The 27,464-nt window shown below is 33.6% G+C and overlaps 1 protein-coding gene across 13 annotated transcripts in view; it reads left to right on the top strand.

Moving 5' to 3' along the window:
• PICALM (phosphatidylinositol binding clathrin assembly protein) overlaps window positions 1–27,464 on the top strand; it is a 106,908-nt gene that overhangs the window by 50,158 nt on the left and 29,286 nt on the right. For 9 of the 13 annotated variants that reach the window (XM_082342254.1, XM_082342255.1, XM_082342260.1 and 6 more), the window contains 9 exons: window positions 5,064–5,157; window positions 8,274–8,385; window positions 10,003–10,109; window positions 12,429–12,470; window positions 15,773–15,858; window positions 17,735–17,858; window positions 18,131–18,267; window positions 20,448–20,551; window positions 25,759–25,908. In XM_082342254.1, coding sequence (XP_082198380.1) covers window positions 5,064–5,157; window positions 8,274–8,385; window positions 10,003–10,109; window positions 12,429–12,470; window positions 15,773–15,858; window positions 17,735–17,858; window positions 18,131–18,267; window positions 20,448–20,551; window positions 25,759–25,908 — 956 coding nt within the window. The remainder of the gene's footprint in view (window positions 1–5,063; window positions 5,158–8,273; window positions 8,386–10,002; window positions 10,110–12,428; window positions 12,471–15,772; window positions 15,859–17,734; window positions 17,859–18,130; window positions 18,268–20,447; window positions 20,552–25,758; window positions 25,909–27,464) is intronic. The other 4 variants (XM_082342252.1, XM_082342250.1, XM_082342251.1 and 1 more) reach the window with 1 other exon arrangement.

The following is a 27,464-nucleotide window of genomic DNA, read 5'->3' as shown; positions in this document are numbered from 1 at the left end:
AAGATTTTAGTAGGATACTTCTGCCAGCTTGTTAAGTTTTAAAAAATAATTTTATTTTGAAATAATTTCACTTCCTGAAATGCTGCAAGGATAATACAGATAACTCCTATACACTTTACTCAGATTTACTGGGTTTTAACATTTTGTCACATTTGTTTAATCATTCTTTGTGTATGTGTGTTTGTATACTTCTTTTTCTGATCCATTTGAAAGTGGATTACATACCTCATTCCTTTTTACATTGTATAGCTTTTAATACTTTAGTGTCTATTTCCTAAGAACAAGTATCTTTTTTTTACATATCCATCAGTTTGCTAACTATTTCCACATCATGCCACACAAACTTATGTTATTTGTACAGGACAGTGGGTTACATGGAGAAGACCGCTTGAGGCTGAAGGGTTAGGCATTAATGTGTTGGCATACATATAATCCATTTGTACCATAGTAGTCTGCTGTGGCACAATTGGGAAGCCTTGACTTAAGCTCCACGTTATTTCATCTGTAAATATTTTTTCATCTGTAGAATGGTGATTTTAATAGCACTTAATCTATTAGGATTGTTATGAGGATTAAATGATGTATTTTATGTTATGCTTATAGCACATGGCAAACTAACAAATAAGCTTTTGGTTTTATTGGGAAAGTAAACTGTCACAGGTTACAAATACTGCTCCTGGTTTTTTTTTTTAGCAGTATTGAAACTTAAAAAACCTTATGTGATGAAAATTGTTATCTTTATTTTTATGGCTGTTGTCTTTTAAGCAAACTTGGAGTGGGGTTTTCTACCCCAAAGTGATCAACTAGCTATTTATGTTTTCATTGGATATTTTTATGGATCCAGTATTTTATATTTAAATCTTTGATTCATTTAGAATATATCTTGGTATTTAGAAATTGAGGTGGAGATTAACTGTAATTTTTAATAGAAATACAGTATATTCAAAATCAAAATGAATTATTACCCTTGTATGGTTAAATGACTTTTCACTTAAATATACTTCTTTTATCTAGCCCCTTATTCATTATTCTGGCAAATTCTTAGTCATTCTTCAAGAATTCACTCAAGCATCATGTTTTTGAGGAAGCCTTATTTCTGTTAGATTCTATATGAGATTGTCCGTCCATGAAGACAATATAGTCTTACTCAGATTCATATCTTCAGGACTTTCCACAGTATCTAAACATAGTAGATATGTAATAGTTTTTGAAAAGGTGACTAGGTGTTTCTAAATAGTACATTAAACGGTTCTATGAAAAATGGATCCAATAAATTGCCTGTAGATTTATCTTTTTTAGTTCGTTGTGTTAAAGATTGGTCCCTTCATTTTCTATTTGTTTAACATTCCATTTTTTGATAGTGTTAACTTACCATGTTGAATTATCTTGAATTCTAAATTAGTACGGTTCAAAGTAACAAGACATTGTTACATAACAAGCAAAAGAAAGAATAATAGAGGTATTGTCTGTGAGTAAGGATATGGATGATCATCCTTTAATTCATTGCTCTTATATTTGGGAAGCAAGTATCTGAATTTAATTATAATCTATTTAAGAAGTAATAAAAACTTGCGTTCTACATGGAGTATGAATTGTCATGCATTTGGTCTGAATCATATTTAAGCATTTGGTATTGTGAGTTGAGTTTTTTGAAGTCTGATGTAAGCATGTGATAACTTAGGATTTTTCTTAATTGAAAAATGTAAAGTTCTCTGGGATGAAGTGATGTGTAGGCTAGTGAGAGAGGGAAGAATAAAAAAACATCCCCACAGTTTCTGGCCTAAGTCACTGGGGAGATGTTACCTTTTACTGGGAAGGTTTTTGGGAGCAGGGTAGGGTAGTGTATAGTGGTTAAAAATTAAGGATTTAGTATTTGAAATATTAGTTTTTAGATGCCTGTGATTTTTATAAGTTAAGGTTTCAATTAGGCAATTCAACAATACTAACTAGGAACTTTGAGATTTCTAGTCTGGGAATATAAACATATCAATGGCAGTTTGGTAATTTCTGCCTTGGGAATGACAGTATCCTAGGGAATAAATAGAGAATGAGAGGAGAGGGCCTAAAAAAATCTTGAGATACACAGCATTTATTTTAGAGAATGAGTAGAGGATGAGGAGTCAATGAAAGAGACTAAAAAAGTGATAGTGAGGTAGGAAGAAAACAAGGAGTGAGGGATATAGGGGATGCTAAGACAGAGTATTACAAGAATGAGAGAAACTTCTGAATGATGCTGAGAAGTCTAGTCAGGTAATGTTAGACAAGTACCCACTGGAGAGGCAACACGAAGAGGCAAGGGTGGATCTCATACTGGAGTGAATTGAATAATGAATGAAAAGCAAGGAAGTGGCAACTCTTTTAAGAAGTATGCTTGACTATGCAATAGAAGTGGTAGCTGAATGGGAATATGGGGTTAGTGCAAGTGTGTGTGTGTTTGTGTTTAAAGTGTGGTAATCTTTAAAGTGTGGTAGACTTCGCTTGCATGTTCATGGGAAGGATCTAGTGTAAAAGAGATTAATGATCTGCACTGTCCAATATGGTAGCTGTTTGCCACATGTGGCTGTTTAAATTAACCTGAAATAAAATTAAAAATTCATTTCCTCAGTTGCATCAACCACATTTCAGGTGCTCAGTAGCCACGTGTGGTTAGTGGCTACCATACTGAATGGTGTAGGTGTAGGACATTTCTACCATTGCAGATAGTTCTATTGGACATTGCTGTGTTAGAGAGAAAGAGGATAACCAAAGATTGTAACAGAGTGGGATCCAAAGGACCTGTGTGAGTGATATTTACATTTGATAGAAAGAAATAGACTTCCTCCATTGTAATAGGAGCAGATCAGATAAATGTAGTTTTGGTGGCAAGATAATCAGACAATCTCTTTTTGTCATTTTCTATTTCTGTTTGAAATATTTTGAGAGTTATGAGCTGAGAGTTTGTGTGTTGGATGTGGGGGAGGGGTGGAGAAGGACAGGTGGGAGAAGGTGGTTTGAAAGTACTCAGGGGAGGGATTCACTAGAGAGGCTAAGAGGACTGCTGGCAATGCTGAGTCCCCATTTGAGGCTGATGATCAAGAATTTGTAGTTTTACCAGTTTACTCAGTTTTCCTCACTAGCACTCAGCTGCATGTGTACAGGCATGGAGAAGATAAATGTGTGTTCACCCAGGATTGTGAATTTGCCAGGTGACTGCAGGGAATGAGAGGTGTAAGAGAGGGTATTAGCAAGGGAGTGATTATAGTAATGATCTGTGGAATTATAAGCTAGATTAAAGAAGGAAAAATGAAAAGGGATCAATGAGGGTAGTGGTGGGATTGATGCATTGAAGTTTATGATAAAGTCAAATAGTTTTTGCCATGGGACACTTGACCAAGGCAGCTGGAAAGTTAAAAGGTTATTGTCAGGATAAGGTGCCTGAATTTTGTCTTTTTCTTAAGGTGGGGGTAAGGGAGTAGGAGTGGGAGTAGGAATAATGTTGTTTCTTGTGGGGATGCGCAGTTAAGGTCAGGATCTGACTGTGGGAATAGGGGTTGTGGTTAAGGGATTTTGCGATCAAGATGTTGGATTGGTTGTGCATGTTAAGATGTTGAAGTTAACTGAGAAAAACTGAGCCAGTATTCAAGTCTTCTGTGATGGAGGGGAAGTGACCAGGAGGTCAAAAATTACTTCAGCAAGGAGAGGGAGGAAGAACTAAAAGGGGACTAACGGTGACTGATAAAACAAGAGTGTGATGTGTATGAGAATAAAGAAAGGGTTACAAAGAGGGAGTCGTGTCCTTATCCCCAAACTCCAGTCAATGTAGTTTAATACCTGAGAGGATATAGGTGTCTGCGGGTTAACACATCTTATGTGGGAGAGTTGTTGGACTGAAGCTGGTCAATAGCTGCCTATGTGAGGCAGTCCAGTGTTTGTTCTTCAAACTCTTGTTTTATCCTGCAAAGCACTGTTTTTGCTTTTCATAGCTTAATTGTTTTTCTGGTATCTGGAGTTGTGGTTGAAGGGGTAGCTTAGGGTAGAACAGCTGTTTATAAGTATGGATCATTTGTAAATTAGGGAAAGCCTGTATATTTTTTGAAAGGATCTTGTTCCTCTGCCAAAAGGTTACGAAAAGCACTGTTTTGGAGTCTCATACACCTGGGTTTACATACTGACCCTAAAATGAATTCGTTTTCTGAACTTAGATAGTCATAACCTCCCTGAACCTAAAATTTCATTGTCTATAAAATGGGACAAGGCTGTCCACAGGATTTTTGTGAGGATTTGAAAAACATACATCAGGCCCTTAATATGGAGCCTGATATATAATAAACACTTAGCGTTAGTTCTGCGCCTTAACCCCAGTACCTCTTATCTAGTGCTTTTGGTGTCAGTTTTGTAAAATTCTAGTTTATTTGGTACTGCTGATATTTCTCTATTTTTAGAAATATCTAAAGAAATATTTAAAGAAATCTTTTTGGAAATATTTAACAGAACATTTTATTAAAAACCATTCCTCTTAATTATCACTTACTTTAATGGCCAGATTAGAATGACTTGGTAAAATTGTCCTTTATTTTATAATAAAATAATTTTATTTTGATTTGAGTCACAAATAAACTACCTTAAATAAAGTGGTGCTCACCAAGACTTGTGTTCAACTGCAGACTCCATTGTGTCCTATTTAGTGATTTGAGGGAAATGATTTTTTTTAATTTGTAATTTAAAAAAAAAATCTGTAAAACTGCCCTTTACACACATGAGTGGTGTGAGGATCAGATGATTTTCTCATGTAAAAAGTGTAGTATAAACTTGGCTATATAATGTAAGCTTTTATTTTTATGTCTCATGCTTTACATCTTCTTTTTAGTTATAAAGGAGCACCTTGATATTGGACATAACGGTGTTTCCTGTTTTTGTTTTTTCTATATGATTTCTATTGATACTTGAGGTTTCAGGTTCAATAATGACTTAAAAACGTGCAATGTTTTGTAGCACCTTGTTCTGTTTACATAGAGAACCAGATGGGAGTTCAAAATGTAGATTTAATAACAAACTCAATTATTTTTGTTTTTTTTTTTAAACAGGGCTGATGGAGTTATGAGAACAATGAACACAGAAAAACTCCTAAAAACTGTACCAATTATTCAAAATCAAATGGATGCCCTTCTTGATTTTAATGTAAGTTGATTGCATAAATGCTTTTATAATTTGAGATTTTAAAAATTATATCATTTTAATTGGTCAGAGTTTTTATTCTCAAGTTATCGTAGACTAATTTTTTCACACTAATATCCTGTTTGCCTAAGGATTTTCTATAAATGTGGTCCCAAATCAGATTACTTTCCGTTTTTATAATTGTTCTAGATTTACTCTGATTTCTTTGGTGGTGCTTCTCTAACGCCCAAATTATAGGGTATACAAGCTAAAGAAAGTGATGGAGAGATAAAGAGATTGGTGTGAAAATCTACTTCCTTTTGATAATGGTTTTTAGATATTAAAAATGTATAAAGGTTTTCTTTATGATGAGCTAACTTAATATTTCACTTTTTGTCTGCATTGTAGAACTCAAAGCATGACAGTTATTGAGAAATAAAGGGAAGTTCAAATATACTTGTAACAACATGTTATATAGCTATTGCCCAAGGATGTTGTGTTCCCTGGGATTTTTGTTTTAATGACTGTTACTTGAACCAAGTTGCCAGCTTTGTCATTTGTTTGTAATATGTTAGGTGTTAGCATTTACAAGGCTTTTCTTTTTTGGTGCATCTAGCTTAAAGACATTGTATTTTAGAGCTTGTAAGTGCAAGTTAGTGATTGGAACTGTGACAGTTTTATGCTGAAATTGATTTTCCTTTAATGGTGTGCTGTTAGTTGGTAGTCTTTAAGCTTCTGGAGGGCAGGGACCAGGTCTTCTTTTTCCCTGCTGTGTCCCCATTGTCGGTAGTGTGTGGCACATAGATAGTGTTCAGTAAACAGTCAATAAATGAATCCTGAAGGTGCTTTATAGACTAGAACAGGTTCTCAAACTAGTATTTCTTTATAGGCTTGTGAACTGAGAACATTTTTAAATGGTTGCAAATAATAAAAAGAATATTTTTACATTTTTAAATAGTTGCAAATAATAAAAAAAAAGAATATTTTTAACAGGTGAAAAGTATATGAAGTTTATTTTTCAGTGTCCACAATTGTGTTTTTAGAACAGGCTCATTGGTTACATGTTGTCTGTGGCTGCTTTTTTTGATGTAATAACGGGGCTGAGTAGTTGTGACAGAGACCATATGGCCTGCAAGTCTAAAATACTCACGATCAGGCCCTTTACAAAAAAGTTTGCTGGCCCCTAGTCTAGGTGACAGGGGATTAATGTAACTACTGAGCTTTATTTTGGTTTTTATAGAGAAAGGGTCCAACCATGAATTTTTTTTTCACTTAATTTATTGTGGGTACCTTTATAAAATTGCATATTCTTTTCAGTGTCTATTATACTGCATTGTGTGTAACAACTTACCTGATCCTCCTGTTGATAAATATTTAGGGTATTTTGGTTTTTAATTCAGAAAATAAATGGAGAAAAAAAAACAGAAGAGGGAGGGACACTACATACTCTATGTGTGTTAGATAATAGTGTATCTGCACATTTATAAACCTATTTCTTTAGGGTTAATGCCTAGAAAAAGAATTTGGTGGTTCAAGGACATAAACATTTAAATGTTTTTTTTTTAAGGAATACTAACTTTATTTATTTATGTTTTAATTTATTTTGGCTGCGTTGGGTCTTCATTGCTGCGCGGGGGCTTTCTGTAGTTGGGGCGAGCCGGGGCTACTCTTCGTCATGGTGCGTGGGCTTCTCATTGCGGTGGCTTCTCTTGTTGCGGAGCACTGTCTCTAGGTGTGTGTGCTTCAGTAGTTGCCGAGTGTGGCCTCAGTAGTTGCAGCTCACAGGTTCAGTAGTTGTGGTGCCCGGGCTCAGTAGTTGTGGCTCGTGGGCTGTAGAACACAGGCTCAGTAGTTGTGACGCGTGGGCTTAGTTGCTCTGCGGCATGTGGGATCTTCCCGGACCAGGGATCAAACCCGTGTCCCCTGCATTGGCAGGTGGATTCTTAACCACTGCGCCACCAGGGAAGTCCCAACATTTAAATTTTTAAGAAATTTAAATTTTAAATATTGCCAACTTAACACTCCAAAAGGGTTGAGCCACTCACTTGTCAATAGGTGCCTGTTTTTCTTCATCCTTATCTGTATAGAATAATACCTTGGTTTTGATTATCTTGATACCTACTAGTCTGGTGCTCAAGAAAGGATAGTTCAGTAATTTAATTTGATTATTTTAATTTACTTGATCAGTGAAGTTGAACTTCTTTTCACATGTTATTAGCTATATGTATTTTTTATTTTGTGAATTGTCTTATAGAATTCTCTCTATAATGGAAGTCAACCTTGTCAGATATTCTGCAAATATTTACCAGTTGGTTGCTTACCGTTCAGCTTTGTGCTTATATTTTTCTATACCTAACAAGGTAACTATCATGTACTTAGATATCTAAAAAGGAATTTAAGATAAATTTGGTTTATCCTTTTGATTCTTTCTTTAAGATAAAACTAAAGGTATTTCTTGTATTTCTTGGTAAACAAATAAGTGCTTTTTTTGTTAAAGCATAATTCACTAATAATAATAAATATTGATCATTTATTTGTAAAGTACTGCATCAGGCTCTTTACACTCAATATATCATTTAATTCTCCCAGTAACCGTGTGAGGTAGAAATATTATTATAACCATTTTGAAGGTGAGCTTGTTTGTAATATTGGGAAAAGTTATATTTTTTTTAAAAAAAAGTATATTCTGCCTAGCTTAACTCAGTGCCTTGGTGATTGTAGTAGCCATTTAATAAATATTTTTTGATTTAAAAATATTCAGTAAATTCTTCATGACTCAGAGTGAACTTCTACCTAGAAATGGGCTTTATTTTGCAATTAGAAGTATTTAATATTGAAATGAACTTAAAAGACTTTTGAGATGTAGCCTAAGAATTTCAAGAGTTAAAGGGTACTTTTGTTCTCAGTGACTTATTTCTGAACTAAATTGAATGTTGTAGGATTTGTGTTTGTAGCTTTTAAATAAATCTGAACTCTTTGATCAAGATTTTTGCACTATATGGCTATAACTCTGATTGCTAGAGATCAATGTCTTCCTCTCATACACCTAAATGTTTGAATTCATTGTACTTTAATTTGAAGGAAGTAATTGTCATTTTAAAACAAAACATTAACTAATCTTTCTTTTTTTTTTTTTCCAGGTTAATAGCAATGAACTTACAAATGGGGTAATAAATGCTGCCTTCATGCTCCTGTTCAAAGATGCCATTAGGCTGTTTGCAGCATACAATGAAGGAATTATTAACCTGTTGGGTAAATATTTCTATAGTTTAATAACATTTTATTTCTTATCTTGTGTCATATAGTAAATAATATTGTCTAAGTTGTTACTTAAAGCTGCCTAAAAATCCACTGAGATATAGTCATTCATTGTAACAATTTGGAGAAAAGAGTTTTATATCTGACTACACATGCTAAGTGATTAAATACTTATACAACTAGAATGTTCAGCTAGATGAGTTTTGTATTTTTTAGATATATCTGTTTTTTTCTATCAGTTTTATTATTTTTAGAAATACAAAAATTTCATAAAAATTAAGTTGGAATTTTCTGTCTCAGGAAAATCATTTCCTCACAATTTACTCCAAAATGAACTTTAACTGTAAAATTGGTATTTTTTTCTAAACTTAATTTTCAGATTGCTAATTATTTTAAAATAATTAAACACGCATTTTTAAGGATGCTTTTTACTTTTGAGGCATTTTAGGAATGTGGTGCTTTACTGTGTATTCAGTATATATGGAATGCAGTTAATTTTGCCTAGAGATGCTAATTTTTTTAATGGGATTTGGTTGGAGTAGACAATTAACAGTCTGCAAAGTGTGCCAAAGTATCAAATGTCAGATGTCAAATATTCCAATGTAATTGTTCTCCCTTTTCAGTACTTTTTTTTTTAGAATTTATTTAAATTTGTTTTTCATAGGCTGGCTTAACACAGACTCATTCAGGGATGCTTTAATCTATGGAGATAGGGAAATAGGGTTGTTTTTTTTTAACAAGTGAAAAATGGAAAGTTTTCTTTTCTACAAAGTTTTGGAAGGCATAGTCTCCCACCCTGTGATTGGTGTAAATTAAGCTCTTTACTGCTGTTTATATATTAAGTTAAATTAGCTTTCCAAGTGACATTTGGACATGGAAAAGTTGCCATCTTTCTTTCTTTTTTTTAAAAAAATTAATTTATTTATTTTTGGCTACGTTGGGTGTTCGTTGCTGCGCGTGGGCTTTCTCTAGTTGCGGTGAGCAGGGGCTACTCTTTGTTGTGGTGCGCAGGCTTCTCCTTGCAGTGGCTTCTCTTGTTGAGGAGCATGAGCTCTAGGAGCATGGGCTTCAGTAGTTGTGGCACACGGGCTCAGTAGCTGTGGGTCGTGGGCTCTAGAGCGCAGGCTTCAGTAGTTGTGGCTCACGGGCTTAGTTGCTCCATGGCATGTGGGATTTTCCCGGACCAGGGATTGAACCCACGTCTCCTGCATTGGCAGGCGGATTCTTAACCACTGCGCCACCAGGGAAGCCCCCATTTTTCTTTATCATTAGTAAGAATATTTGGAAATAGATGTTAGCACTGTTTTAAATGGAGTCAAATGTGATCTGTATTAACATGCAAGTATATATTTAGGGAATTGTGAGGGAAGAAATATTGTAGAACATACTAGTAATATGAGTAAAGTCATAATTTCTTAATTTTTAATATAACAGCATCTCTATTTTAATTTGCTTTAAACATCTAAGCTTATTTAACACTGTTTTTTCTGTAGGGTGAATGTGTTCTCTGAGACATCAATATAATCTCTTTGGAGCTGTTTTAAATCTTTTTCCTTTTTGAGTGTTATATTTTGAAGTGAATAAAAGTATATTTACATCTACTTTTGGCAGAAAAATATTTCGATATGAAAAAGAACCAGTGCAAAGAAGGTCTTGACATCTATAAGAAGTTCCTGACTAGGATGACAAGAATCTCAGAGTTTCTCAAAGTTGCAGAGGTAAACTGTCTTTAAATGACTGTATCTCTTAAGTTGCTTTTTTTGTCTTTAAGTGTGCATTTCAAAGAAATCAGTCTATATCCAAGTGAAAGAAGTGTCTTAAGTATAGTAAGGTATATATTCAATTATATCACTATGCTATATTGAATTCTGTGCTATGGTATGAATATGATATAATATTGAATAAAAAATATCCTGTATATTTAATTCAGTATTGAATACTGAAAGGTAATCTATTTTAAAATTGTTTATTTCTCTATGAAATCAGGTAGGTGGCAGTGACTTTTATGTTTGGAATTGGCCATGTATTGTAGAAGATTTATTCTATTCAATATGGTAGAGAATATTCTATGTTAGTGCAAGTCTCTTTTCTCCAGCGAGAGTTGCAGTTGGAGCCACATGGTTCAAAATGTTTTGTTCCCTTCGGAAGTGAATATAGTGCATTTATTTTTTGTCATTGATTATGAAAACCATGTAGGTTTTCATGTAGGTTATAGAATAATCTAATTTTACAAATCTGTTTAAAAATAATTTTCTGAGACTGTCACAGAAGGTAGTTGTGGTAATGCTTGTGGGCATTATCTTGCTTGCACAGAGGCAGCACTTAAAGTGTTTTTGTTTGTTTTCCCTTTCTCTGCCCTCTATGCATTACCACCAGAGGTGTCTTGCTAGGATAATTCTAGAAGATGAATAGACCATATAACTGATGAATAACATCCAAGTAGTTAATCTGAAACTAGCAGTTTGGTGATTCTAGCTCTATTACCATAGTGATGTTTTATTCTGTAGCAGATGGAATAGGATAGAAGAGAATGATGAGACCTTTGAAGAAAATAGCTTTGTGGTGTTAATCAGCTATTTTATGAAGTGTACTGAAATTTATTTTGGATTTAAAGTATCTCTCAAGGAGAAATCAGTGTTTTTTTCCCCATTTCTTTAGGGTCAGTCACATACTAAAACCAGAAAAAGGTAGTGTTTATGCTATGATTCTAGTAAATTCTTTAAATAATTTTTAATTTGTTGGCTTTTCCCTTTGGCTTCTTTTGTTCTTTTATGAGGTGGTCTTTGGGCTAGCAATTTCATTATGAGACCTTAGTTCTTGGAGTAAAGACACACATAACTGGGACTTCCCTGGTGGCGCAATGGTTAAGAATATGCCTGCCAATGCAGGGGACACAGGTTTGATCCCTGGTCCGGGAAGATCCCACATGCTGCGGAGCAACTAAGCCCGTGTGCCACAACTACTGAGCCTGCGCTCTAGAGCCCGCGAGCCACAACTACTGGGCCTGCATGCCTAGAGCCCATGCTCCGCAACAAGAGAAGCCCCGCAATGAGAAGCCCGCGCACCGCAACAAAGGGTAGACCCCGCTGCCCGCAACTAGAGAAAGCCCACACGCAGCAATGAAGACACAGCACAACCAAAAATAAATAAAAATAAATAAAGTTAAAATGATACTTAAAAAAAAAAAAAAGACGCAAGTAACCTTTTCAAATGTGTTTGAAGAGGACAAATATATCAATCAGTGATTAGCTCTTAAGATCTTAGTATGAATTATTTTATCAAATTTTCTACTGGTATCATTCTGGGACTGGCCCTTGAGAGGTTGAGAAAAGGAAGAGAGAATGATTAGAAAATGAAATATAGTCATATAGTCATGGGAGGGAAAAGAATTTTTAAATTTGGGTGTTGGAATAAATAGGAATGGTTTTTATCTTTTTTGCTAGAAATTACCTAGTACCTGAACATCATGAAAGTGTATGGAGATTGCTTTGTGGGATCAGTTATATCCTGGTTAAATATCACTTGGTATTTGTATAAAACCTGATCTGCTTGAGTGAACATAGGTTTTAAAAATTGTTATCTGTGGTGATTGCCAGGGAAAGCATACTATATGGAGGAAGAGTCATTGTCATTAGGTTTGTTCCTTAACTTCTTCTTATGCCCCAGGGGACTTGTTCATGGTCAGCCTTTCTCATTCTTGGTGTAATGTTTTTGTCATAGAAGTGATGGATTTTTCAGATTGTGACAAGGTAGTTTATATAGGTGCTTAGAAGATATGGAGATGGTAACTTAATAGCCTTGTTGAATTTCCAACTCTTGTTCCCCTCCTGTTAGAACTTTTAGAGCCATCAGACAACATCTGAGTCCTTGGAAGTACTGAATGATATCTGTGGGGATTAAATATTCTTCTAATTTTAAAGAATTCTTTCTAAAATATTGCTCATAGTACTAGTCATAAATGTCATTTTCTAAATTTTACTTATAAAACACCCTATTGTAATTTTATCTATTAAATACAATGCTGCTTCTTCTTACAGCAAGTTGGAATTGACAGAGGTGATATACCAGACCTTTCACAGGTAAGTATTGTTATAATACCAATCACTGTCTGCTATATTCTGCTAGGTATGAAGGGTACAAAGATGAATAATATGCAGCCCCTGCTGTCAAGGAGATCAGTGTAATTTTTCTTGAGAGATTTTAACATTTTGATATATTGCTGACAATTGTTCTAACACTATTACCGTATAAAATCTACTCATCTCTTATATTGGTGGAGCTAGCCACTACTCTCCTATTCCTTTAGTTTATTCTCTTTAATCTCTCTTTGTTTCTCATCATTATCATTATCAAAAAAAAGAAAGAAAGAACTGAACTTAGAGAATGGTATTTTAAAAACAAAATTTTCAGTATACTATTGGTAGAGAATTATCTTATACAGGATTTATTTTTCCTGTTTTAAACCTTCCACTTTGGCTCTTTGACTCAGGTAAATATATTAAATTGGGATAAACCTCAAAACATGATGCTGGGTTAAGAGAGCAGGCTTTGTCTAAGTTTGAGTCCTGGCTGTTCCACTAGCTGGCCCTGTGATTTGGGGAAGTTACTCTCTATGCTTCAGTCTCATCTCTAAAATGCAGATACTACAATACCCATCTCATTAGGTAGTTGGGAGGATTAAATGAGTTAATATCTAAAAAACATTTAGAGCATTAAGTACTCAATGTTAGCTATTATAATATTATTTTTATCATCATTATCTTCTAAAAATTTCTGGAAAGGAAACTTTAAACCTGAAGTTCTGGCCTTTTCTGGTGTTTGTTGACTGAGTATTAAGAATGAAAGTACCTGGCATAAACTATCCTTATGTATCAAGGTTCTTACTGTTTTTCTCTGTACTCACTTGTTCTGATTCATCCCTATGATCACCAGGCTAAGAGCATGCACTAGATCTAGTTATGGATTGTATGTAAATAAAAAATTTCTGCATATGCCCACATGAGATAATTGACGTCATTAAGATTAAGCACATTACTGTAGGCTAAATGTGAGAAGAGGCATTGTTTGAACAATATGTAGTATAAGCTGATTTGGCAGTTTCAGATACGCCATTACCCCATTTGTCATGTGAGCTTCACCTATCTTTGTTTAAAAAGCATCAGCCTCAGGTCAGACTGTTATCATGTGTCTGTACTTTAATATTCATGGTATTGTGATTGGGTAGGGTTGGCCAGCCTGTGACCCTCCATCCCTCCCTCTTCATTGATGATCTCTGAATGATTCAGAAAATTTTCAAGTGAATTAAAACAAAGCTTTTTATACTTTAGGGAAGATGGTAGTTAAACACAAGAGAGGAAATTTGAGATTATTTATTCTTTTTTTTTTTGTTATAAATTGCTCTTTTTAGGATGTGAAGCATCACATTTCCTTCACTCTTTGTAATGTGGGTTTGACTTTTAAAGAATAGCCAGATACATTTAGAAGGGATTTGGGAAATAGTTTATTAATTATCATAACTAGGTAGTTTAATATTTGTAAGCACAGCTTAAACCCTTCAGAAAAAAATAAAGTACAGTTTAAATGACCACAGTTTTAATTTAGGATTCTGTAGCATAGTAGTTAGTATCTAGGCTTTCAGATCGGACAAACCTTGCACACTATGTTAGCTCCTGCTATGTATCAGATATGTGATCTGGGACAAGTTGCGTAATTTTCAGTTTCAGGTTGTTTATTTGTAAAATGGATATGTAGTGTCTTTCCCATAGAGTCAGTGATTACATACAAGGTAGCTTGCACAGTGCCTGTGCTGTTACAGGAGCTTTTAAAATGTTAACAGCTATTGTTAACATTCTCATCATCATCTCCGACAATAGCTCTTGGGACAGTAGTTGGCCTGCTGATTTGTTGGGGTTGAGGGAGTGCACATGTGTTCTCAGATCAACGAAGAAGTCAATGTTTTCTACCATATCTTTCTTGTGCTAAGGTCTTGATATGTAGAGAGAAAATACAGGATGAAGGAAATTGTTCAGGTCATAATTGGCAGAGAAGTTGGCTAGTATTGTCTCTTCCAACTGTTTTTGGATCCCTGTAATTGAGAAACTCTATCTGAAATCCTAAAGAATATTTGATGTAAGCCACTGATGTATTTGCTTCACTTAAAAATAGTGAACAATTCCTTTTCAGATCACAGAAAAGATTTCCTTTTGAAAGTAATTAACTGTTCATATTAAGTTGAGATTTGACATGTAGACTGAGGGTTTAAAGCTAGTCTTTAAAAAAAGTTGAGGTAAATATCTATTTGAATGAGGATTGATAACCATTAACACTTGTGTAATCAACACCCCATTCAAGATATAAATCAGTTCCACCACCCCAATCCTCCTGTCCCCCTCCAGTCACTCCCTAATCCGCTCCACACAAATCACTATTTTGAATTCTAATAGAATAATTTGTATCAGATTTTGAATTTAATATAAATGGAATCATGCAACTATTTTCATATCTGGCTTCTTTTGCTCATCATAATGTTTTGAGATCTGTCCATATTGTTGAATATACCATTGATTAATTCTTTTTAATTGCTGAATAGTATTCCATCATGTGAATTTACCACAATTTTGTTTATTTTCTAAATTGGAAAATTTGGAAATTTTTGGATTATTTGCAGTTTTTTAACTATCATAAATAAAGCTGCTTAAAACATTCTTGAACAAGTCTTGTGGAGATAACGTTTGTCTCTCTCTTGAATAAATAGCTAGGAATAGAATTGGGTAATTAAGGTAGTTGTATATTTAACTTTATTTTTTTTTAAAACCCATAGCTTTTTTCAAGGGTGGATGTACTCCCACCAGCATTGTATGACAGTTGCATTTGTTCTGTATCTTCATCAACATTTGATATTACTAGTCTATCTAACTTTAACTATTCTAGTGGGTAAGAAGTTATATCTCACAGTGATTTCAATTTGTGTTTCCTTGATGTTAGTCTTCAGTTTCATTTGTCAATAACTATTCAGAAATAGTGTTTGGACATTTTCAATTACTCAGTGAGTAGTTATTAAGTACCAGGACCATGCTCAACAGTATGTCTGTTTTTTAGGGTTGTGTTTCTATTTAAAATTTAAGTTAAATATAGAAAATTCTAAGATTCTCTTAATGTTTCATGTTCACATAGTCTTAGTTTTTATATCTTTATGTTTGTTAATACTCCTTACCAGGTCATGCTTATGTAATAAAAATAATAGTGTCATTCTTAGGTGGCTGAAACTACACTGTTAATTAGATCATGAAGAATATACCTATTTATTTTTATTGCTCTCCTGTGTTAGACGATACTTGATTTATTTTGACAAAGGAAAGTCTTAATATTTGTACAATTTTAGGCCCCCAGCAGTCTTCTTGATGCTTTGGAGCAACATTTAGCTTCCTTGGAAGGAAAGAAAATCAAAGATTCTACAGCTGCAAGCAGGTACATTATTCTTTGTGGGGCAAAGAACAGTAGTGATGTTTCTGAGAAAGTAGATGAGTCTAGCTGCAAGTTCCAAGTTATTGAACTTCCCTTTATCTTGATTTAACCATTTGTAAGTTGGTTTAACAATAGTATCAACTTCAGAGAGTTGCTGTTAAAGATTAACACGTAAGTTTTTGGGATAGTTCCTAATTTTCAGTAAATGTCAGCATCTGTTAAGATGATGGCAGTGAAAACTACGTGGTTTAGAATGGTGTTCACAGTGTCAGTATTTCTCTTAAAGATGAAATGCATAGGTTCATATGGTGTATTATAATTACAAGATGCCTTTTTTACAGATTTGACTAACACTCACAATAGCCCTGTGAAGTATGCAGTAGTAATTCTGGGACTCAATCCTAGGATGTCTGACATAAGATTTCATCATCTTTCTCTAATGCCAGTTCATGGGGTTGATTGTGGACATATTTTAGTCATTCTGTTAGACTTTTAGCTGATTTCCAAGACCAAGACCAGCAAATTGAAAGTAATATAGATCATTGCTTATTGACCTTGTAATGTTATTTTTGTCTTGGTTAGTAACTTGAGCAATTCTCATGTTTTCTCATGAAGATTTCCTTTTAGCAGTATGAAGAAAAAATTTGTATGAAGTATAATGAGAACTCTCCTTCTTTTTGATTGTTGTTTTGGAACTTTTTTTTTTTTAGCAACAAAATTTAATTTGTAAAGGAAAATGTCATTACTGGATTTTAATGCTTTTTAATTGCAGATTTGTTCTTTGAATTTTCTAGTAGGTTTTTAGAAGTATAAGCCAAGTTATGAGGCCCGATTACTTGGGAAAGTAATGAAAAATATAGCCAGGTAGCTCAGGTACACCGATATACCTCATATGTTTTTTAACATAAAATTTTCTGAGTTTCTTGTATTTCTTCACAACAGTATTACTCTTCCTTTGTCTTCTGAGTTATATCTTTATATTGGCTCATTTATAAAATTGATTTTACATAAAATTTAGTTTTTCCACTTGTGTGCTTTGAGTAGAAATTAATGGTGTTTGGTGTGTGAGAAAAGGAAAATTAATAGCAGTCACTGAGGAGTAGTTTCCTGTTAGAATTCTTTACCACACATGTTTATTTTGCCTAGAATTAACATTTGGGAATTAAATGTTGGGGTTTATGATCTGGATAAGGTTTTGATATAAGGGAAGTGAGGTGGTTTGCTGTGAATCCACCAGTAAGGGATGATGCATTGTGCATATATAATATGTTTGAAAAGAATATTCTAGCTTGGCAAAAGGGTAGCAGACAGAAAGGGGATGCCAGATGGACCAGTGACTGGAATGAAACTGATCTTCCTTTGAGAGAACCTGTGGGTCCTCTGGGAATGACATCTTTGGGTGTTATTATAAGGGAAACATACCTAGACATACATTATTTATTGCTGGTACTTATGTTTTAGTATTCTGTAGTAGTACTGCCAAACCCAGGCTGTAAATTAGCAGAAGATCATTTCCTATGAGAAATTCAGTACTTTTTACCCGTCAGGGTTTTCCTAGAAGTATGTGAGCTCTTCTCTAGTTGTATTGGTTCCCTACCTTGGGGCTTGGAAGAGGCAACGTCCCTCACCTTTACTGTGAACCCTTTCCAAAGTCTAACACTTACTTTAAAAAAGTAAATGAATGTATGTGTAGATCAACTAATTTCTAATAATCCTCTAGGTCAGTGGGTAGAATATTTCATCTGAAGTACACGTTTTGACTCCATAAGTTTAGTTCATAATTATGGTGCCTCTCTATGGCTAGCTTGCTAGACCATTTCATAACCAGTGAAATAAATGTTTGGCAAAAAACCAAATTACCTTTGTCTGATTATCCTAGGGCGACAACACTTTCCAACGCAGTCTCTTCCCTGGCAAGCACTGGCCTGTCTCTTACCAAAGTGGATGAAAGGGAAAAGCAGGCAGCATTAGAGGAAGAACAGGCTCGTTTAAAAGCTTTAAAGGTAGGTGTGTGCATTCTCTTTATTTGGGGAAACAAGTATAGGAGTTTATAAAGTAATTGGGACTTCTGTACAGACTAACAGTATTTAATAAATATTTGTACAAATGGGGTGAAATTCAGTAGTCTAATTTTTCATCCTCACATTGAATGACTGGCAAAACAGGGAATACCTTTCTGCTATCAAAACAAAATTAGAAAATGCTTTTTTTTTTCAGAGGCCATACAAACAAATCTGGTTTCTGGATTCCTTATGGTAGTTCCCTTTCTCAACAGGAACAGCGCCTAAAAGAACTTGCAAAGAAACCTCATACCTCTTTAACAACTGCAGCCTCTCCTGTGTCCACCTCAGCAGGAGGTATAATGACTGCACCAGCCATTGACATATTTTCTACCCCTAGTTCTTCTAACAGGTAGGTGGAGTGGTTAATGATTACCTTTGAATACTTAGGCTTAAAGACTTCTAACAGAAATTTTGCAGAGTTTTTCAGGTTTAGTTTGATACATGATTTTGTAATCATAAATTCACACAAAGGAGGTAGTGATAAATGATGGTAGTGGTATAATAGCTAAATATAAAGTGATAGACTTTATATTTCGAATGTTTAAGAAATGGGATATGGCTGAATGATAGACTTATACCAATTGGAAAGGTGGTGGGTTAGTTCTGGGCAAACGTTTCATTGTAAAAAAAATTAACTATAGTTAAACACATTTGTGAAGTGTCTAATGGTTCAAGACCCTGTGTATAACTCTTGGATATGTATGTATGATATGTATTTCAGGATATCCTTTCACTGGATGTTAAATGTTTTTCATTTCTAGTCCCTGGTGTTAAACTCAGTAATCTGGAACACAATGAGAGTTTAGTTGCCAGATTTCTGTGGTATTGAAGCCTACCAGCCCAACTTCAAGCTACTTAACAATAGGAATATTATATTTCCAGGCAAATTAGAATAACTGGATTTTTCTAAATTCCTCCTATGTTTTACCTCAGAGTGGTTTAGAGAAGTTTGAAATTCAGATTCTGGTTTGAATCCTCGTTCATTTATTTCTTAATCTTTTTTTTTTTTTTTTAAACCTCAGTTTCCAAGCAAGGTAATGTATGGTATGGGTCAGTGGTTCTCATTCTTTACCTAACATTAGAATCACCTGGAGGGTTTATTAAACCACAGATTTCTGAGCCCCGCCTGTAGGGTAAGGCCCAAGAATTTTCATTTCTGCCAGGGTCACAGGATCACTAGTATAGGGTTTAACACAGTGCTTAGTGCATGGTAAATGCTACATAGAGAGTGATAGGGTGTTTTGTTTGCTTGTTTTTCTTTATTTTGTTGTTGTTGCTGTTTATTTTATTAACTCATCCTTAAACGGTGTTCCCTTCCACCTACCGACTCCCTTCACAGCTCAGTGTAACTTTTACTAACTCAGCTGCTACCTGCTCCCTAAAGTCTTAGTAGATGTTGAATTTAGCTATGTGTTTCTCTTTCAGCTTTATCTTTTTGTTTGTTTTGATTTTTGTATAATACTTCCTTAGTCCCCAATAACATTGAACCCATTAAGTGTCAAGTTTTTCACTTAGGGACCTTAAAAAGAAGTCTGTCTTAGCTGGGTAGCGGGATGGGGGTAAATGGAAAAGAATGTTGACGGTTTGAGGATGAAACAAATTATTAGATAAAGAACTAATCTTTTTATTTCACTTAATACCCTCAACATTTTCACCTTTTTAATAGTAATTGAAGACAAACGTACAGCCTATTACAGAATGCTTATTGCATATTCTGTATTTTTCCCCAAAGCACTAAATGCATTTGTATTTTGATTTATCTACTTATAAAACTATGTTTTACATCTGAAAGATATGTCTTCAAAACTTTTTGTTTTTGAATAAGTGTAAGTTAAAAATAATCTATGCTGAGATACACATAATGCCTCAATTCATGGAAACTGGGATCTTTTTTGTGTGTTGTTCCTTAATCACATAACATGAAATATATTATGTAAGTAGTACTCCCCTGGAGTTGTGTAATGGGGTGGCTTTGTTGTAAATTTATATCATATATGCATGTATAATTTTTTCCATGTATTGTTGATATGTTGTTTGATATTTGAAGCAATAAAGGTAAGGTTAACAGGTATTTTACTTTGTAGGGGTATTGGTGTTGCAAATGTAATTGAAGTTCTTTGAAGATTAAGAGTAAGAAAACAAATTTCTTTTAAAAAAATTAATTGCCATGATGTTTCATATTTTAAAATTATGTTGTTTAGGTTCTAGGTTCTTTTCAATAAAGAAATTAGTTTTTTCCTAGGGAAGTCATTGATTCTTTCCAGAAGGGCTATTATTATTTGAATCCTATGTAAACTTCAGATATGGTATTTGAATAATTTTCCAGGCTTCCTTAGAAATATGCTGTTACATGAGGGGTATGCAACTGTTATCTTGCTGCACCTGTTCTTCCTTTGGAGATTTATATTATTGGGACTTTTTTTTCACTTTTCTTTTTAATGTTTTTATTTACTGAGGTGGATGAGGGGAGTGGCTAATGTAGCAAAGTTTATCTAATAAATAAAGCATCTTTTCAAAATATCTTCCTAGCACGTCAAAGCTACCAAATGATCTGCTTGATTTGCAACAGCCAACTTTTCACCCATCTGTACTTCCTATGTCAGCTGCTTCTCAGGTAGCAAGCACATGGGGAGGTAAGCATTAATGAACCTACTTTGTATGTTGTATAGGCATCTCCCTTCCCCATTCTGTGGGGTTTACTTGCCTTACACTTGATACATGAGTACTTGAAAAATATTAATATGACAGTGAAGTTGTTTTGCCCCTTGAAGACATTTCCATTCATTTATAAGAGCAATTTTGGAATGTATGTCCAATTAAATTATGAAATGAAGTTTAATGAAGATGAAAAAGGACCAAATGTATGTTTAATTGTGAAATCATTCTTTCAATGTTGAATTTCTGTTCTATTACCGGAAAATGTGTAATGGTTATCTTACCTTTGGTATAGAAAAAAAATTACTTGCAGAGGGGAAAACTCATCTAATAAAGTTCTAATAAAATTCTGATGGTGTTATCAGGCAGTGCACTATCTTCTCTGCAGGAATGTCATGACAAACTTTATGCTACTTGTATTTAAAATGTTGATTTAATTCAGACCTGTAAGATTTTGGTATTCAAAGAATTTTTCCCCTAGTACCCAGGAAAGTTTGCTGACCTTGAGTAGTTCTTTGATCTTAAGGTGACCGTATTATGATTATGACCTGGCATCTTTGAAGGAATGAGCCTAGTCCATGTCAATTTTTAAGCAGTTTTGCTTAGACATTTAGTATGTTTTCAAATCATTTCCTTTGTTTGGTTTTGGTACTTCTGTTTGTATTTATGTAAGTATCAATATTATTTTATAAACACTGAAAAATTATTTGGGAGGGAAAGATACTCTGAGAAAGGACACTGTCTAGAGAACCGTTAGAGAATGGCAAGCTACCTTAAAATTTATGTTGGCTCACATGTAAAATCTGAATTGATTGGCTTACTTCTCATAGCAGGATTCATTGTTCTAGTGAGTTTTTATGGTGTATAGACGTTTTCATCTTTATTTTAATGATTTGAGTTAATAACTTTTTTGGGGTTTTTTAATAGTTATTTCTTAAGACTATATTTTATATAATAGAATGTAAACTATGTGAAGGGAGGAGCTCTAAAATATTTTGTTGAGTGATATATCCCTGATGCCTAGAACACTTACTGATATATAACATGTACTTTGTAAATGTTTGTTGAATGAGTAGACATTTTCTTTTTGCGGGGGCAGTTTATTTCTGGTTCAAGACAGGGCAGGGAACAGGAATAGTGAAACACTAAAATACTAGATTTTTAGACTAATTTTGTGAGCCATAACTTGATTTTTAAAACGAATTGATTTTGAAAGCTAGTTTAATTCAGCTAAATTTTGAGATCTGGGAGTAATTTCTAAAAATGATAAGCTAGTTTAAAGTCAGTAAATATTTTAGAATTATTTATCTGAATGATCTGTAGATAGCAAATTAAGGTTAAGAAAGCAGTTTCTTAATATCCTAACGGTCATTACAATTTTAGGATTTTTAATCTGCCAAAATTTACATGCTTATTTCCTGCTTATTGTGAATTGCTTTAGGAAATGTTAGTAGGATTAACATGACCGTTTAAGCAGTTTTAGCTTGCTCACCTTTTAAAAAAACAAACCAGTTTTTCTAAAATTAAGGCTGAAAAGTTGTGCTTTTAGGTAGGTGAAAAATTTTACAGAAGGCTTAATGAGAACTAATATAACATTTCAATGAAACTGAGCTATGAAATGTTTTGTCTGGATACCATGTACAATTAATTCTAACAATGACAATTTAAAGTTTCTGCTTGGAATTATTGAGCTCGTAGATGAAGGCAGATAGACTGTTGTTACTGTGGGAGAATAATTTTAAGTAATTTCAGCCTGTAAAAATTGTTTTATATTCTGTTAGAAGAAATATTCCACGGCAATTTGTGTGTGAATACAGTGTGGGAGTACATTTAATCATGATTTCCTTTTCTATTTTAGGTTATTTTGGTTTGTGTACTATTTTCATCAAAATTTCCCCCATATTTTAACATTAGGCTTGCTGTGTACAAGTGACACTGTTAAACTGGTTAAAAAAAAAAGAAGTATTATCAAGTAAAGTTGGGAGCAGAGGCAGTAGCAACTGACTACTATTTTTCCAAAAGCTTACAATTATATACGAGGAAAGGACAGTGATCTTATATAAACCCCTCAATTTAAGAAGAATGAAATCTTGTCTTATATTTCATATAAAGATATTTGGCTTCTGAGTTGGTGATAATTTCAGTTTTGACTTGTGCCATAATTGGATAGTGGAAGAGTATTTTAAACCAAGAACTTTGAATACTTCCTAATTTTAGTCATTGTATTGTTCATACCCATGACATTCAGATTAAGACTTTTTACTTTATTTTTAAAATTAAAGTTACTAAGATAAATAAATAAATCTTTTATATAAAAAGCTTTGATCATAACAGTAAATTCTAAAAGGCATTTTTTTTGATGTTAACCATTTACCTGAACGTTTGAAATATGTAGCATTTTACATCATGCTTTTATAGTATGTGACAAAACAAAGGTATGCTTTTTTTTTTTTTTTTGATAATTCTAAAATCTTTTTCTGTGCTTTCCTTGCTCTCATTTGCTAAAAATGGGTGTTAACAACAGATCTGGTATTTAATTTAGTTCTTATCATAAGCACCACAGAAAGGACGTGTATTTCCAATCATAGCTAGGTTGGTGATAATAGAGTTAAGAGGAGGTAAAGTTCGTATGTTTATGTGAGAGGCATTTTAAGTTTCCACCTAAAAATGAACGTTGAAGAGAGAGAACACAAGCTCTCCTGTTTCTCTCATTGCATTATTAGTGAGCCTTTGATTTTTCAAGAAATGGTCTGGAATCTAAACAAGCACTTGGTGTTGAATACTAATATCTTGAGATATCAGTTTTCATCACCATGAAAACTTTGAGTTACAGCAAATCTAAAAATATACAGTATTACCAGGTTAAGTACACTGTTGTATATTTTAAGCAAGATTTCAAAATTTAATTCAGGCAAAAAAGAATGACCCATTCTGAAGTTGAATTTGTTTTACTCTCAGCTGGCATGAGACACACAACACTATGAAAACACTCAATTTTCTGTGAATAAATGTAGATATCAAATATTTACCTCAAGACTGTAATATGACTGGTACTATTTTTGTTTTAATTTTTTGGATTATTTTTCTATGACTCTAATGTAACATAAAATTAAACTTTCAAGTGAATAATGACAAAAATAATGGAAAAAAGTATTTATTAAAAGTATAAGGAATTTTAGAGTTGCCAGTCTGATAAGTACAGTTTAAGTTGGAATAGCTGGAACATTATTACTACTTTTTTTTGTCTTTAATGAATTTGAATTAATCATTTATGGTATAGTAGACTAACATCATTTAAAATGATGATGATGATTTAAAAATCATCATCTAATCTAAATGATGTTAATCTGCTACCCATAGTAGTAGTGTTTTGTCAAGGTAGATTAAGAGCTGGTTTTTCTTATTGTCTGACTGATCTAAATATACAGATTCACTTATACATTTCTGCATATTCTTCTTTAGGACGTTTCATATAATAGGAAATGATTGATATTAAGCGCTTAGGTAAAAAGTGTCAATCAATTGATATTAAGCGCTTAGGTAAAAAGTGTCAATCAATAGAATAGCAGATAACTAGTAACTTTTTCCAAACATGTCTTTTCTCATGAACCTAATAGATCTGTTGTAGAAATGTGTGTACTCTTTTTGAATGACTTCTCTCATGACTTCTTTTGCATGGAAAACCAGAGAGAAGTTTTGTGTTACTTGTCCAACAAAGTATGATGTACTTTAAAAACTCCATGCCTCTATCAAATATTTAAAAGTAGTACTTTCAACCAAACTGGTCAACTCTAAACTTAACGCAACTCCTTTCTTATACAAGGAGTTAGAGCGGTCATCATTACATTTTTATTTTAGTACAAAAAAATGAATCTTATTTTTGACTATTTTCTGCTTTTTATTTCTGAATTATTTTTTTCTGATTCTTTTCCCCCATTGTTCCATTTATTGAGAAGTGGAGGGGTGGGAAAGATGTTTAACATGATTATTTGAGTTAGAATAGTACATCAATGAGTTTTGATATGTTTGTAGGACTTCATACAATGACCTCAATATTATCTTGATATTTTTCTTTTTAAAGTTGCAGTTGCATGATTTGTAGAACACTAGCTTTGAATTTATTGACTTTAAGGATAAAGTGTGCCTATATTGTTTTGCAGAAGCTGATCCTTAGGCCATTGCTTCCTTATTGTTTTATCATACAGTCTTAGAGTAAAATACAGTGCTTAATATTGTATTCTTAAGTAAGGACCAGAAACTAGACTAGAAGAGGCAAGAACAGGCGCTGGTTGGAAGTACAGGAGTATCTTTTCATTTTTAATTGTGTGATAAGAGAAAAAATTATGACACTATATTTTCGCTGCTCTTTATTTTTTCTTCTCCCCATTTACTTAAGGTATGATGAATGGCTTTCAGTCATTACAGTGACAGTTATCTTGAATGAGATGTAGGTATAGTAAATATGTGATTCTAAATTTGATAATAAAGTACATATTTGGTACCATTCTAGTAGGGAACAATACTTTCGTTATTCCTTCCAAATCATTTAGGCTTTAAAACTCATAGCTAGGCCTTCAAAGCTAATCCCAGTCTACTGGGATGGCCAGTCTTTTGTCTCGGTTCTTAATTTTTCTAAAATTCCTTTCCCATCATTAGACCTTTTCTTCGTCTTTACTATTTTGTTTCCTACATCTGAACCTATACAAGAGTTTATATTCACATGTTAGAAACCCCTAATTCCCTTTGGTTTTTGAAATACTGCCTATTCCACATTTGAATTAATTATTTATATCAATTATGTGAGTAAACGTAGCTATGCCACCAGAACTGATACACCCCCACCTTGGGTGGGGAACACGGTTCAGGGTAGATGGCTCTTTTATAGAAACATTTTTGTTCTTACATATCTTCTTTTTTAACTACATGACTGTTGGCTTTCTGATGTAAAGCAGATCTGGCCTTCGTATGCTACTGTTGTTATGGACACATAAGTGTTTTTTTCTGAGGGTTCATTTTAAAATATGTTAAATGCATTTCTTCTATCTTGGTGATTAGATTTGATCATTTGCATTTAGATTAATAATAATATAGCTACTACTTTTCACTTTGCATCTTTTGACTGATTACAATACTAATTAATTTACTTCCTTTCTTCATTTTGCTATAATGCACTTGGACTGCACAGATCCTTTCTCTGCTACTGTAGATGCTGTTGATGATGCCATTCCAAGCTTAAATCCTTTCCTCACAAAAAGTAGTGGTGATGTTCACCCTCCCATTTCTTCAGATGTATCCACTTTTACTACTAGGACACCTACTCATGAAATGTTTGTTGGTAAAGTACCATTTAACCTTTCTTTCCAATTAATGTTTATACTGCCTAAGTATTTTTTTTAACGTATCCATTATTTTTAAAGCACTGCAATAATTACTTTGTATTTTAATAACAAATTTTAAAGTAAACTAAGTAACAATAGTGTAGTGAGATTTTTTACGCCAGTATCCCTAATTTTATTTAATGCAGGTTTTTAGGAAAGAAAATTTCCTTTGAAATTGGACTTTGTTTTGTTCTCTATCATACTGTAGCATCACATGCTACATCCTGTTTATTAGTTCAGAGAGGTGGTTATTAGGAGAGTTGATTGAAGGAGTAACATCTCTTAAACTTAGTTACGTGTTTATGTGTGCTTATATTTTTCCCTCTCTGCTTGAGAAAGAGGGTGATTATCACTCTTAGTAGCTTTCTGAATCTTTCTTTTTTTTCCCTTTTTAATTTCAAATAATGGTACAACTTTATATTGTCTAAAACCCACTATACCCTCTGTCCAATCTTAAGGGTCTCATTTCATTGTTAGCCTGGAGGTAGATGAAAAGTAGAAAATGAAAAGCAACTTGACTGAATAGCCTTAATTGTGGTATAAAAATCTATGAAAAGGCAAAATTTCATACCACAGTTGTACAAGGAAGAATAAGTTTTTAAGTACATACTAAACTGAAATAAATGTTTTTGAATCCTGCTAAAAAGATGCTAAACCCCCTTAAAAGATGATGAAAACTGCTTTTATTCAATTCAAAGAAACAACGTAAGGTGACACAAATTTAAATCTTTGATTAAAGCAGCATGCAGAAAGTCATCTGTGTACCCTAGGTAGATCATGTGGCCATATTCTGTTAGATATATCTGAGAGAGGGGAGGATGGAAGGTGACTAGAAAGCAGTAGTTGGAGATCTGAGAAAGTTTCAAGGCAGGTGCTCCAGTTATACAACTAGCCTAATAGTTCTAAAGTGTAATTGTTGGTTGCAATAATTCCTTTATTATATTGTAATACATTTAAAAATCATATAAAAATTAATTGAAAGTAAATTATACATTTTGTTGCTCTAGAAATTTGTCAAATGGAGTGCCTTTTTGCTTGGTAATAAGGGGTAACTAGAGTTATCTTTGGAGTGTTCTGTTGGGGTGGTGGTTTTTTAGGTTTATCTTTTCGTATTTACTGAATATGAATAGTCTGTATATTGTAAATATGGCTGTTTGTATCTTTTTAAGTCAGTTGCCTTAATTTGGGGATATGAAACAGATACGGCTTTGCTTTGGGACTATATATTTAGATCTTTTAGGTCAGAGCGCAGTGCATGGGCTTCAGGATGTCACATCTGTATCCCCTGAAGGGGGACAGAATGGAGGGCAGTAACCTTAAGTGCTGAAGGTTGTAGCTATTTCACATATAAACAAAAACAGAGTAAAAATATATAAAAGTCATGTGAGAGAGTTAATTATTATTTTGACTTTTCAAGGAAAGCCTGTAATAAGAGGAATATACTAGAAATGTCATATTCCTAATGTTTTTTAAGTTTAAGGCCTATGATTTGGGGCAAGAGGAAGACCAGAAA

The sequence above is a fragment of the Balaenoptera borealis genome, assembly GCF_965194805.1.
Source record: "Balaenoptera borealis genome assembly, chromosome: 11".
In the NCBI taxonomy this organism is placed as follows: domain Eukaryota; kingdom Metazoa; phylum Chordata; class Mammalia; order Artiodactyla; family Balaenopteridae; genus Balaenoptera; species Balaenoptera borealis.
The sequence above is the reverse complement of the archived record's forward strand: the minus strand, read 5'-3'. Positions and strand labels throughout refer to the sequence as shown.